A 13,780-nucleotide genomic window follows, 5' to 3' on the forward strand; every position below is an offset into this window, starting at 1 on the left:
CGCGGCGTGCTGTACGCCACGCACCTGCCGGACAGGTGGGACACAGGTGAGGTACAGCTGAGAAATGGGGTTAATTTCACACAAAACCAGAGAAATTCCACCCAAAACCAGAGAAATTCCACCCAAAAATGGGCCCAGGGATGCGGAACTGGGGCCCCTGTGGGGTGCGGTATGCAGCGCACCTGGGGCAGGTGAGACACAGGTGAGGTACAGGTAAGAGGCAGGTGAGAAATGGGGTTAATTCTACCCAAAACCAGAGAAATTCCACCCAAAAATGGGCCCGGGGTTGCAGAATTTGGGCCCCTGTGGGGTGCGGTATGCAGCGCACCTGGGGCAGGTGAGAAACGCCGTTAATTCTTACCCAAAATCAGAGGAATTTCACCCAAAAATGAGCCCAGGTGTCACAATCTCCCCAAAAAAGGTGCCCCAAGTACCCAAACCCTCCAAAATTCCGCACCCCCCCCTCATGAAACCCCCCAGGTATCCAAAATCCCCCCCAAAAAATCCCCCCGAGCTCACCGCGCGTCCACGGCCAGCACCTGCTGCCACACGGCGGCCATGGCGGCCGCGGCCGCCGCGGGGGGACCCTGCCGAGGGAACAACGGCGTGAGCTGAGGGGAAAAATGGGGGGAAAAGGGGAAAAAAGGGAAAAAAAGGCACCGGGGCGGCCCTACCTGCGCGTCCCGCTCCACCTCCGCCGCAGGAGCTCCGCGGGGCCGGGGCTGGGCTGGGGGAGCGGGGCTGGGCCTGGCCGGAAGTTGCCGCGGCGCCGCCTCACGCCCAAATGGCGGCGGGCGTCGTCCTGGAGACGGGGGGCGGTGTGAGGGGGCGTGGTCTTCGAGGTGATTGGTTGGTTTTGGTAAATGGGGCGTGGCTTTTGGGCTCTTCTGTAATTCCCGCCTTCCAGGAGCGCACGCTGATTGGGTGAGCATAGAAAAGGGGCGTAGCGACCGCGTCTCTTTATGGTTACGGTATTCCCTGAGCGCCCCCGGATTGGCTGCTCCGCCCAGCGCCTCTTGTCTGCCCCGGGTCCTCCCGCCCGCCGAGTTTGCGACAACACAGCGGGCGCTTTACGGCAGCGGGCCGGGGGTCCCGGGAGGGTCCCGAGGGAGTTTTAAGGGGACCCCGAGGGGGTCCCGGTGCCTCCGAGGCGTCTCCGTGAACACCGAATTTCCCCCCGCGCCCTCCTTTGTGCCGCGCCACGGCGCTACTCGGAGCGCGCCTCGCTTGACGGCGGGCTGTACGACAGCCTGAGGGGCGTCCGGCGCGCTTTACGGCAGCGCGGCCGGGGCAGCGCGGCCGGGGGGGATTTTGGGGGGTCCCGGGGGGGATTTTGGGGGGTCCCGGGGGGGGCCGGGGGCCGGTGCCCCCCCCGAGGATGCCGCTGGCCGTGCAGTGGCCGTTCCCCGCGGAGCCGTCGCGGCGCTGGGCCCTGGCGAGCCGCGTGGTCACGGGCCTGGTGGGCACCTACAGCTGCGTGTGGACCCGTGAGTGACCCCCACCCCAAAGCTGGGGAGACCCCCCCCAAAATCCCGGTTCTGAGGGGAAACCGCCCCAAATCCCGGTTCTGAGGGGAACCCCCCCAAAATCCCGGTTATGAGGGGAAACCCCCCCAAATCCCGGTTCTGAGGGGAAACCCCCCCAAAATCCCGGTTCTGTGGGGAACCCCCCCGGGTGTCCCAGGGTTGTTATGAGGTGTTCCTCAGGGGTATTTTTAGGATGGTTTTGGGGATGTTTTTGGGGTGTCCCAGGGGTGTTTTGGGCTGTTTTTGGGGTGTCCCAGGGTTGTTATGAGGTGTTCCTCAGGGGTATTTTTAGGATGGTTTTGGGGATGTTTTTGGGGTGTCCCAGGGGTGTTTTGGGCTGTTTTTGGGGTGTCCCAGGGTTGTTATGAGGTGTTCCTCAGGGGTATTTTTAGGATGGTTTTGGGGATGTTTTTGGGGTGTCCCAGGGGTGTTTTGGGCTGTTTTTGGGGTGTCCCAGGGTTGTTATGAGGTGTTCCTCAGGGGTATTTTTAGGATGGTTTTGGGGATGTTTTTGGGGTGTCCCAGGGGTGTTTTGGGCTGTTTTTGGGGTGTCCCAGGGTTGTTATGAGGTGTTCCTCAGGGGTATTTTTAGGATGGTTTTGGGGATGTTTTTGGGGTGTCCCAGGGGTGTTTTGGGCTGTTTTTGGGGTGTCCCAGGGTTGTTATGAGGTGTTCCTCAGGGGTATTTTTAGGATGGTTTTGGGGATGTTTTTGGGGTGTCCCAGGGGTGTTTTGGGCTGTTTTTGGGGTGTCCCAGGGTTGTTATGAGGTGTTCCTCAGGGGTATTTTTAGGATGGTTTTGGGGATGTTTTTGGGGTGTCCCAGGGGTGTTTTGGGCTGTTTTTGGGGTGTCCCAGGGTTGTTATGAGGTGTTCCTCAGGGGTATTTTTAGGATGGTTTTGGGGATGTTTTTGGGGTGTCCCAGGGGTGTTTTGGGCTGTTTTTGGGGTGTCCCAGGGTTGTTATGAGGTGTTCCTCAGGGGTATTTTTAGGATGGTTTTGGGGATGTTTTTGGGGTGTCCCAGGGGTGTTTTGGGCTGTTTTTGGGGTGTCCCAGGGTTGTTATGAGGTGTTCCTCAGGGGTATTTTTAGGATGGTTTTGGGGATGTTTTTGGGGTGTCCCAGGGGTGTTTTGGGCTGTTTTTGGGGTGTCCCAGGGTTGTTATGAGGTGTTCCTCAGGGGTATTTTTAGGATGGTTTTGGGGATGTTTTTGGGGTGTCCCAGGGGTGTTTTGGGCTGTTTTTGGGGTGTCCCAGGGTTGTTATGAGGTGTTCCTCAGGGGTATTTTTAGGATGGTTTTGGGGATGTTTTTGGGGTGTCCCAGGGGTGTTTTGGGCTGTTTTTGGGGTGTCCCAGGGTTGTTATGAGGTGTTCCTCAGGGGTATTTTTAGGATGGTTTTGGGGATGTTTTTGGGGTGTCCCAGGGGTGTTTTGGGCTGTTTTTGGGGTGTCCCAGGGTTGTTATGAGGTGTTCCTCAGGGGTATTTTTAGGATGGTTTTGGGGATGTTTTTGGGGTGTCCCAGGGGTGTTTTGGGCTGTTTTTGGGGTGTCCCAGGGTTGTTATGAGGTGTTCCTCAGGGGTATTTTTAGGATGGTTTTGGGGATGTTTTTGGGGTGTCCCAGGGGTGTTTTGGGCTGTTTTTGGGGTGTCCCAGGGTTGTTATGAGGTGTTCCTCAGGGGTATTTTTAGGATGGTTTTGGGGATGTTTTTGGGGTGTCCCAGGGGTGTTTTGGGCTGTTTTTGGGGTGTCCCAGGGTTGTTATGAGGTGTTCCTCAGGGGTATTTTTAGGATGGTTTTGGGGATGTTTTTGGGGTGTCCCAGGGGTGTTTTGGGCTGTTTTTGGGGTGTCCCAGGGTTGTTATGAGGTGTTCCTCAGGGGTATTTTTAGGATGGTTTTGGGGATGTTTTTGGGGTGTCCCAGGGGTGTTTTGGGCTGTTTTTGGGGTGTCCCAGGGTTGTTATGAGGTGTTCCTCAGGGGTATTTTTAGGATGGTTTTGGGGATGTTTTTGGGGTGTCCCAGGGGTGTTTTGGGCTGTTTTTGGGGTGTCCCAGGGTTGTTATGAGGTGTTCCTCAGGGGTATTTTTAGGATGGTTTTGGGGATGTTTTTGGGGTGTCCCAGGGGTGTTTTGGGCTGTTTTTGGGGTGTCCCAGGGTTGTTATGAGGTGTTCCTCAGGGGTATTTTTAGGATGGTTTTGGGGATGTTTTTGGGGTGTCCCAGGGGTGTTTTGGGCTGTTTTTGGGGTGTCCCAGGGTTGTTATGAGGTGTTCCTCAGGGGTATTTTTAGGATGGTTTTGGGGATGTTTTTGGGGTGTCCCAGGGGTGTTTTGGGCTGTTTTTGGGGTGTCCCAGGGTTGTTATGAGGTGTTCCTCAGGGGTATTTTTAGGATGGTTTTGGGGATGTTTTTGGGGTGTCCCAGGGGTGTTTTGGGCTGTTTTTGGGGTGTCCCAGGGTTGTTATGAGGTGTTCCTCAGGGGTATTTTTAGGATGGTTTTGGGGATGTTTTTGGGGTGTCCCAGGGGTGTTTTGGGCTGTTTTTGGGGTGTCCCAGGGTTGTTATGAGGTGTTCCTCAGGGGTATTTTTAGGATGGTTTTGGGGATGTTTTTGGGGTGTCCCAGGGGTGTTTTGGGCTGTTTTTGGGGTGTCCCAGGGTTGTTATGAGGTGTTCCTCAGGGGTATTTTTAGGATGGTTTTGGGGATGTTTTTGGGGTGTCCCAGGGGTGTTTTGGGCTGTTTTTGGGGTGTCCCAGGGTTGTTATGAGGTGTTCCTCAGGGGTATTTTTAGGATGGTTTTGGGGATGTTTTTGGGGTGTCCCAGGGGTGTTTTGGGGCTGATTTTGGGGTGTCCCTGGGGTTTTTTGGGGGTGTCCCAGGGATATTTTTGGGCTGATTTTGGGGTGGTTTTGGGCTGTTTTTGGGGTGTCCCAGGGGTGTTTTGGGGCTGATTTTGGGGTGTCCCTGGGGTTTTTTGGGGGTGTCCCAGGGATATTTTTGGGCTGATTTTGGGGTGGTTTTGGGCTGTTTTTGGGGTGTCCCAGGGGTGTTTTGGGGCTGATTTTGGGGTGTCCCTGAGGCTGGTTTGGGGTTGTTTTTGGGGTGTTTTTGGGGTGTCCCTGGGGTGATTTTGGGGTGTCCCAGGGGTATTTTTGGGCTGATTTTGGGGTGGTTTTGGGCTGTTTTTGGGGTGTCCCAGGGTTGTTATGGGGTGTTCCTCAGGAGTATTTTTAGGATGGTTTTGGGGATGTTTTTGGGGTGTCCCAGGGCTGGTTTTGGGGTGTTCCGGGAGTATTTTTGAGGAGATTCTGGGCTGTTTTTTGGGGGTCCTTGGGCTATTTTGGGGGGGTCTCCGGGGGTGTTTTTGGGGGGTGTTTTTGGGGTGTCCCTGGGGTTGTTTTGGGGTGTCCCAGGGGTATTTTTGGGCTGATTTTGGGGTGGCTTTGGGGTGTCTCTGGGGCTGTTTTGGGGTGTCCCTGGGGCTGTTCTGAGGTGTCCCGGGGGTAGTTTTGGGCTGGTTTTGTGCTGTTTCTGTGCCGTTTTTGTGCTGTTTTTGGGCCGTTTTTTGCCGTTTTTGGGCTGTTTTCGGGGCATCCCGGGGCGGTTCGGGGGTCCCAGCGCCCCCTCCCCACATTTCCCCCCCCAGGACCCCCACGGCCGCTGACATTTGCTTCACACGGGAGCTGCACGCGCTCTTCTTCAGCCTGGGGCGCTGCGTGCCCGTGTGCCGCGGTGACTGGGGACTGGGAATGGACTGGGAATGGACTGGGAATGGACTGGGAATGGACTGGGGGAACTGGGAATGGACTGGGGAAACTGGGAATGGACTGGGAATGGACTGGGAATGGACTGGGAATGGACTGGGGAAACTGGGAATGGACTGGGAATGGACTGGGGAAACTGGGAATGGACTGGGGAAACTGGGAATGGACTGGGAATGGACTGGGAATGGACTGGGGAACTGGGAATGGACTGGGAAACTGGGAATGGACTGGGAATGGACTGGGAATGGACTGGGGGAACTGGGAATGGACTGGGGAAACTGGGAATGGACTGGGAATGGACTGGGAACTGGGAATGGACTGGGAATGGACTGGGAATGGACTGGGGGGACTGGGAATGGACTGGGAATGGGCTGGGAATGGACTGGGAATGGACTGGGAATGGACCGGGAATGGACTGGGGAAACTGGGAATGGGCTGGGAATGGACTGGGGAAACTGGGAATGGACTGGGGGAACTGGGAATGGACTGGGAATGGACTGGGAATGGACTGGGAATGGACTGGGAATGGACTGGGAATGGACTGGGAATGGACTGGGAATGGACTGGGAAACTGGGAATGGACTGGGAATGGACTGGGGGAACTGGGAATGGCCTGGGGGGAACTGGGAATGGACTGGGACAAACTGGGAGGGACTGGGCTGCTTCTGATCTGTACTGGGGGGTGACTGGGGGGCACTGGCTCATTCCCAGTCCGCACTGGGGGGGTCCCAGTCCGTACTGGGGGGGCCGTGGTTGCTCTGGGTTGCTCCCAGTCCGCACTGGGGGGGTCCCAGTCCGTACTGGGGGGGCCGTGGTTGCTCTGGGTTGCTCCCAGTCCGCACTGGGGGGGTCCCAGTTTGAACTGGTGCGGCCGTGGTTGCTCTGGGTTGCTCCCAGTCCGCACTGGGGGGGTCCCAGTCCGTACTGGGGGGGCCGTGGTTGCTCTGGGTTGCTCCCAGTCCGCACTGGGGGGGTCCCAGTCCGTACTGGGGGGGCCGTGGTTGCTCTGGGTTGCTCCCAGTCCGCACTGGGGGGGTCCCAGTCCGTACTGGGGGGGCCGTGGTTGCTCTGGGTTGCTCCCAGTCCGCACTGGGGGGGTCCCAGTCCGTACTGGGGGGGCCGTGGTTGCTCTGGGTTGCTCCCAGTCCGCACTGGGGGGGTCCCAGTCCGTACTGGGGGGGCCGTGGTTGCTCTGGGTTGCTCCCAGTCCGCACTGGGGGGGTCCCAGTCCGTACTGGGGGGGCCGTGGTTGCTCTGGGTTGCTCCCAGTCCGCACTGGGGGGGTCCCAGTCCGTACTGGGGGGGCCGTGGTTGCTCTGGGTTGCTCCCAGTCCGCACTGGGGGGGTCCCAGTCCGTACTGGGGGGGCCGTGGTTGCTCTGGGTTGCTCCCAGTCCGCACTGGGGGGGTCCCAGTCCGTACTGGGGGGGCCGTGGTTGCTCTGGGTTGCTCCCAGTCCGCACTGGGGGGGTCCCAGTCCGTACTGGGGGGGCCGTGGTTGCTCTGGGTTGCTCCCAGTCCGCACTGGGGGGGTCCCAGTCCGTACTGGGGGGGCCGTGGTTGCTCTGGGTTGCTCCCAGTCCGCACTGGGGGGGTCCCAGTCCGTACTGGGGGGGCCGTGGTTGCTCTGGGTTGCTCCCAGTCCGCACTGGGGGGGTCCCAGTCCGTACTGGGGGGGCCGTGGTTGCTCTGGGTTGCTCCCAGTCCGCACTGGGGGGGTCCCAGTCCGTACTGGGGGGGCCGTGGTTGCTCTGGGTTGCTCCCAGTCCGCACTGGGGGGGTCCCAGTCCGTACTGGGGGGGCCGTGGTTGCTCTGGGTTGCTCCCAGTCCGCACTGGGGGGGTCCCAGTCCGTACTGGGGGGGCCGTGGTTGCTCTGGGTTGCTCCCAGTCCGCACTGGGGGGGTCCCAGTCCGTACTGGGGGGGCCGTGGTTGCTCTGGGTTGCTCCCAGTCCGCACTGGGGGGGTCCCAGTCCGTACTGGGGGGGCCGTGGTTGCTCTGGGTTGCTCCCAGTCCGCACTGGGGGGGTCCCAGTCCGTACTGGGGGGGCCGTGGTTGCTCTGGGTTGCTCCCAGTCCGCACTGGGGGGGTCCCAGTCCGTACTGGGGGGGCCGTGGTTGCTCTGGGTTGCTCCCAGTCCGCACTGGGGGGGTCCCAGTCCGTACTGGGGGGGCCGTGGTTGCTCTGGGTTGCTCCCAGTCCGCACTGGGGGGGTCCCAGTCCGTACTGGGGGGGCCGTGGTTGCTCTGGGTTGCTCCCAGTCCGCACTGGGGGGGTCCCAGTCCGTACTGGGGGGGCCGTGGTTGCTCTGGGTTGCTCCCAGTCCGCACTGGGGGGGTCCCAGTCCGTACTGGGGGGGCCGTGGTTGCTCTGGGTTGCTCCCAGTCCGCACTGGGGGGGTCCCAGTCCGTACTGGGGGGGCCGTGGTTGCTCTGGGTTGCTCCCAGTCCGCACTGGGGGGGTCCCAGTCCGTACTGGGGGGGCCGTGGTTGCTCTGGGTTGCTCCCAGTCCGCACTGGGGGGGTCCCAGTCCGTACTGGGGGGGCCGTGGTTGCTCTGGGTTGCTCCCAGTCCGCACTGGGGGGGTCCCAGTCCGTACTGGGGGGGCCGTGGTTGCTCTGGGTTGCTCCCAGTCCGCACTGGGGGGGTCCCAGTCCGTACTGGGGGGGCCGTGGTTGCTCTGGGTTGCTCCCAGTCCGCACTGGGGGGGTCCCAGTCCGTACTGGGGGGGCCGTGGTTGCTCTGGGTTGCTCCCAGTCCGCACTGGGGGGGTCCCAGTCCGTACTGGGGGGGCCGTGGTTGCTCTGGGTTGCTCCCAGTCCGCACTGGGGGGGTCCCAGTCCGTACTGGGGGGGCCGTGGTTGCTCTGGGTTGCTCCCAGTCCGCACTGGGGGGGTCCCAGTCCGTACTGGGGGGGCCGTGGTTGCTCTGGGTTGCTCCCAGTCCGCACTGGGGGGGTCCCAGTCCGTACTGGGGGGGCCGTGGTTGCTCTGGGTTGCTCCCAGTCCGCACTGGGGGGGTCCCAGTCCGTACTGGGGGGGCCGTGGTTGCTCTGGGTTGCTCCCAGTCCGCACTGGGGGGGTCCCAGTCCGTACTGGGGGGGCCGTGGTTGCTCTGGGTTGCTCCCAGTCCGCACTGGGGGGGTCCCAGTCCGTACTGGGGGGGCCGTGGTTGCTCTGGGTTGCTCCCAGTCCGCACTGGGGGGGTCCCAGTCCGTACTGGGGGGGCCGTGGTTGCTCTGGGTTGCTCCCAGTCCGCACTGGGGGGGTCCCAGTCCGTACTGGGGGGGCCGTGGTTGCTCTGGGTTGCTCCCAGTCCGCACTGGGGGGGTCCCAGTCCGTACTGGGGGGGCCGTGGTTGCTCTGGGTTGCTCCCAGTCCGCACTGGGGGGGTCCCAGTCCGTACTGGGGGGGCCGTGGTTGCTCTGGGTTGCTCCCAGTCCGCACTGGGGGGGTCCCAGTCCGTACTGGGGGGGCCGTGGTTGCTCTGGGTTGCTCCCAGTCCGCACTGGGGGGGTCCCAGTCCGTACTGGGGGGGCCGTGGTTGCTCTGGGTTGCTCCCAGTCCGCACTGGGGGGGTCCCAGTCCGTACTGGGGGGGCCGTGGTTGCTCTGGGTTGCTCCCAGTCCGCACTGGGGGGGTCCCAGTCCGTACTGGGGGGGCCGTGGTTGCTCTGGGTTGCTCCCAGTCCGCACTGGGGGGGTCCCAGTCCGTACTGGGGGGGCCGTGGTTGCTCTGGGTTGCTCCCAGTCCGCACTGGGGGGGTCCCAGTCCGTACTGGGGGGGCCGTGGTTGCTCTGGGTTGCTCCCAGTCCGCACTGGGGGGGTCCCAGTCCGTACTGGGGGGGCCGTGGTTGCTCTGGGTTGCTCCCAGTCCGCACTGGGGGGGTCTGGGGTCTCTTTGGTGATTTTTCGGGGGTTTTTGGTGTCTAATTGAGAGGATTTTTGGGGTCTCTGGTGTCATTTGGGGGTTTCCTGGGTTTCTGGGAGGATTTTTGGGGTCTCTGAAATGATTTTTGGGGTCTCTGGGGTCATTTGGGAGGGTTTTGGGGGGCTTCTGGGGGACTTCTAGGGTCTCTGAGAGGATTTTGGGGTCTCTGGGGGACACTTGGGGGTCTCTGAGGGGTTCTTGGGGTTTCTGGGAGGATTTTTGGGGTCTCTGAGGGGGTTTTGGGGGTCTCTTGGGGGGATTTCTGGACAAATTTTTGGGGTCTCTCGGGGGTTTTTGGGGTTTCTGGGAGGATTTTTGGCATCTCTGTTTTGGGTCTCTGTGGGATTTTTTGGGGGGTCTCTGGGGGGATTTTTTTGGCATCTCTCCGGGATTTCGGGTTATCTGAGGAGGTTTGGGGGTCTCTGTGAGGTTTTTTTGGGGGTCTCAGGGTGGGTTTTGGGGTCTCACTGACCCCGTTCCCCCCCAGCACATCACGGTGGTCGTGGGGCGCCCCTTCAGTGCCCGGCCCCTCCTGGAGCGGCTGCGCAGCGAGGGGACCCCCACGGTGGGTAGGGTGGGACCCCCCTTTTGGGGGGCTGGGACCCCCACATTTGGGGAGGTGGGACCCCCACGGTGGGTAGGGTGGGACCCCCCTTTTGGGGGGCTGGGACCCCCCTTTTGGGGGGCTGGGACCCCCACGGTGGGTGAGGGTGGGACCCCCCTTCTGGGGGGCTGGGACCCCCACATTTGGGGAGGTGGGACCCCCCTTTTTGGGGGCTGGGACCCCCACTGGGGGGCCTGTAACCCACAGATTTGAGCTTTGTCCATAAATTTGGGAGGGGTTTCCCCATGAACTTGGGGTTGCCCTATAGATCTATAGGTCTCTTTCCCATCCCCATAAATCCCAGGATCCCAGCCCCACGGATCCCAGGATTCAGTCCCATAAATTTCTGGGTCCCAGCCCCACAGATCCCGGGATCCCAGCCCCATAAATCCCCGGATCCCAACCCCATAAATCTCCGGATCCCAGCCCCACAGATCCTTGGATTCAGCCCTATAAATCCCCGGATCCCAACCCCATAAATCTCCGGATCCCAGCCCCACAGATCCTTGGATTCAGCCCTATAAATCCCAGGATCCCAGCCCCATAGGTCCTTGGATTCAGCCCTATAAATCCCCGGATCCCAGCCCCATAAATCCCCGGATCCCAACCCCATAAATCCCCGGATCCCAGCCCCACAGATCCCGGGATCCCAGCCCCATAAATCCTGGAATCCCAACCCCATAAATCTCCGGATCCCAGCCCCACAGATCCTTGGATTCAGCCCTATAAATCCCAGGATCCCAGCCCCACAGATCCCGGGATTCAGTCCCATAAATTTCTGGGTCCCAGCCCCACAGATCCCGGGATCCCAGACCTATAAATCCTGGGATCCCACCCCACAAATCCCAGGATCCCAGCCCCAGAGATCCCGGGATCCCAACCCCACAGATCCCGGGATCCTAATCCCATAAATCCATAGATCCCAGCCCCATAAATCCCAGGATCCCAGTCCCAGAGATCCCCAGATCCCATTCCACAGATCCCAGGATCCCAACGCCACAGATCCTGGGATTCTAATCCCATAAATCCATAGATCCCAGCCCACAGATCCCTGGATCCCAGCCCCATAAATCCCTGGCTTCAGCCCTATAAATTCCTGGATCCCAGCCCCATAAATTTCTGGGTCCCAGCCCCAGAGATGCTCAGATCCCAACCCCGTAAATCCCTGGATCCCAGCCCACAGATCCCTGGATCCCACCCCACAGATCCCCAGGTCCCACCCCACAGATCCTGGGATTCTAATCCCATAAATCCACAGAACCCAGCCCCATAAATCCCAGGATCCCAGCCCCATAAATCCCTGGATCCCAGCCCCATAACTCTGTGGATCCCAGCCCCGTAACTCTGTGGATCCCACCCCACAGATCCCGGGATCCCAGCCCCATAAATCCCAGGATCCCAGCCCCATAAATCCCTGGATCCCACCCCACAGATCCCAGCCCCATAACTCTGTGGATCCCACCCCACAGATCGCAGGATCCCAGCCCCATAAATCCCTGGATCCCACCCCACAGATCCCAGCCCCACAGCTCGGGCTCTCTCTCCCCACAGGTGGAGCTCCGCAAGGCCCTGACCGATTTTGTCCAGCGGGAATTCGAGGCTCTGCGGGGCCACGCCCGGACCCTGCACCCCACCCCATAACTGGGGGTCCCCCTGCCCCAAAACTGGGGGGTTCTGCCCCAAAACTGGGGCTTCTGCCCCATAATTTGGGGTTGTGCCCCATAACTCCGGGTTGTGCCCCATAGCAAGGCCCTCCTGCCCCATAAAAGGGGATTTTTACCCCATAATTTGGGGGTCTTCAATAATTGGGGGGTCCTGCCCCATAGCAGGGGGTCCCTGGTGGACTCCCTGCCCCATAGGGGGGTCCTGCCCCCCTCTGAGCCCCCCAACTGTGCACGGTGCCAATAAAAGAAGGTGGAACCTCGGGGGTCTCTGGGGCATTTTGGGGTCCCAGGGAGAATTTGGGAGGTCCCAGGATGGAATTTGGGGTCTTAGAGGGGAAATTTGGGGGTCCCAGGGGAGAACTTTGGGCCCCAAAACCAAGCGAGTCCCAACCCGAGGTGATTTTATTGAAGCAGAAAAAAGGGGAGGGGTCCCCATTGCCCCCCAAAAAAACCCCCTGGGAAGAGGGGGGGACAAAGGGGGGTTCAGCCTCCCCAAAACGAGGCTTGGACCCCCCCAAAATGAGATTTGGACCCCAAAAAAAGGGGGGAAGGTCCCAAAAATGACGCCAGAACCCCCCCAAAAATGGAACTGGGGGCGTGGCCTGGTCCGGGAGGGGATTTTAGGGGCGTGGCCTGGTCCCGGGGGCGGGGTTTATAACCAGTGTGGGCGTGGTTTGTAGCGGTTGTGGGCGTGTCCTGGCGTGGCCCCGCCCCTCACTCCTCCTTCTTGTCCCGGGGTCCGTCGTGGGCGGCCTGGGGGGGCACAAAGGGGAAATTGAGGGGGGGTCTGGGGTGCACGGATCCCTGGATCCCAGCCCCATAAATCCCTGGATCCCAGCCCCATAAATCCCTGGATCCTACCCCACAGATCCCCAGGTCCCACCCCACAGATCCTGGGATTCTAATCCCATAAATCCACAGAACCCAGCCCCATAAATCCCTGGATCCCAGCCCCGTAACTCTGTGGATCCCACCCCACAGATCCCAGATTCCCAGCCCTATAAATCCCAGGATCCCACCCCACAGATCCCGGGATCCCAGCCCTATAAATCCCTGGATCCCAGCCTTATAAATCCCAGGATCCCACCCCACAGATCCCAGATTCCCAGCCCTATAAATCCCTGGATCCCAGCCCCATAACTCTGTGGATCCCAGCCCCAAAGATCCCAGGATCCCTCCCCACAGATCCCGGGATCCCATCCCCATAACTCTGTGGATCCCACCCCACAGATCCCGGGATTCAGCCCTATAAATCCCGGGATCCCAGCCCCACAGATCCCGGGATCCCAGCCCCACAGATCCCGGGATCCCAGCCCTATAAATCCCAGGATCCCAGCCCCATAAATCCCTGGATCCCAGCCCCATAACTCTGTGGATCCCACCCCACAGATCCCGGGATCCCAGCCCTATAAATCCCAGGATCCCAGCCCCATAACTCTGTGGATCCCAGCCCCGTAACTCTGTGGATCCCACCCCATCCCCCTGCCCCAAAACTGGGGGGATCTGCCCCAAAACTGGGGGGTTCTGCCCCATAATTTGGGGTTGTGCCCCATAACTCCGGGTTGTGCCCCATAGCAAGGCCCTCCTGCCCCATAAAAGGGGATTTTTACCCCATAATTTGGGGGTCTTCAATAATTGGGGGTCCTGCCCCATAGCAGGGGGTCCCTGGTGGACTCCCTGCCCCATAGGGGGGTCCTGCCCCCCTCTGAGCCCCCCAACTGTGCACGGTGCCAATAAAAGAAGGTGGAACCTCGGGGGTCTCTGGGGCATTTTGGGGTCCCAGGGAGAATTTGGGAGGTCCCAGGATGGAATTTGGGGTCTTAGAGGGGAAATTTGGGGGTCCCAGGGGAGAATTTTGGGCCCCAAAACCAAGCGAGTCCCAACCCGAGGTGATTTTATTGAAGCAGAAAAAAGGGGAGGGGTCCCCATTGCCCCCCAAAAAAACCCCCTGGGAAGAGGGGGGGACAAAGGGGGGTTCAGCCTCCCCAAAACGAGGCTTGGACCCCCCCAAAATGAGATTTGGACCCCAAAAAAAGGGGGGAAGGTCCCAAAAATGACGCCAGAACCCCCCCAAAAATGGAACTGGGGGCGTGGCCTGGTCCGGGAGGGGATTTTAGGGGCGTGGCCTGGTCCCGGGGGCGGGGTTTATAACCAGTGTGGGCGTGGTTTGTAGCGGTTGTGGGCGTGTCCTGGCGTGGCCCCGCCCCTCACTCCTCCTTCTTGTCCCGGGGTCCGTCGTGGGCGGCCTGGGGGGGCACAAAGGGGAAATTGAGGGGGGGTCTGGGGTGCAC

General features: G+C 60.6%; 2 protein-coding genes across 2 annotated transcripts; one reads left to right on the forward strand and one right to left on the reverse strand.

Annotated features, from left to right (window-relative positions):
- Window positions 1-505: 505 nt before the first annotated feature.
- LOC121351448 (alpha carbonic anhydrase 8-like) lies at window positions 506-932 on the reverse strand. Its single transcript, XM_041463586.1, has 2 exons — window positions 675-932; window positions 506-587 (listed from the first exon to the last, which is right to left on the reverse strand). The coding sequence occupies exons 1-2, from the start codon at window positions 930-932 to the stop codon at window positions 516-518; spliced, it is 330 nt and encodes a 109-aa protein (XP_041319520.1). The 3' UTR covers window positions 506-515.
- Window positions 933-1,021: 89 nt separating this feature from the next.
- On the forward strand, window positions 1,022-11,749 carry TAFAZZIN (tafazzin, phospholipid-lysophospholipid transacylase). Its single transcript, XM_041463585.1, has 4 exons — window positions 1,022-1,494; window positions 5,111-5,333; window positions 9,670-9,786; window positions 11,377-11,749. The coding sequence occupies exons 1-4, from the start codon at window positions 1,379-1,381 to the stop codon at window positions 11,464-11,466; spliced, it is 546 nt and encodes a 181-aa protein (XP_041319519.1). The 5' UTR covers window positions 1,022-1,378; the 3' UTR covers window positions 11,467-11,749.
- Window positions 11,750-13,780: the final 2,031 nt, after the last annotated feature.

The sequence above is a fragment of the Pyrgilauda ruficollis genome, unplaced genomic scaffold (genome assembly GCF_017590135.1).
Source record: "Pyrgilauda ruficollis isolate IOZ18807 unplaced genomic scaffold, ASM1759013v1 scaffold1677, whole genome shotgun sequence".
Taxonomy (NCBI): domain Eukaryota; kingdom Metazoa; phylum Chordata; class Aves; order Passeriformes; family Passeridae; genus Pyrgilauda; species Pyrgilauda ruficollis.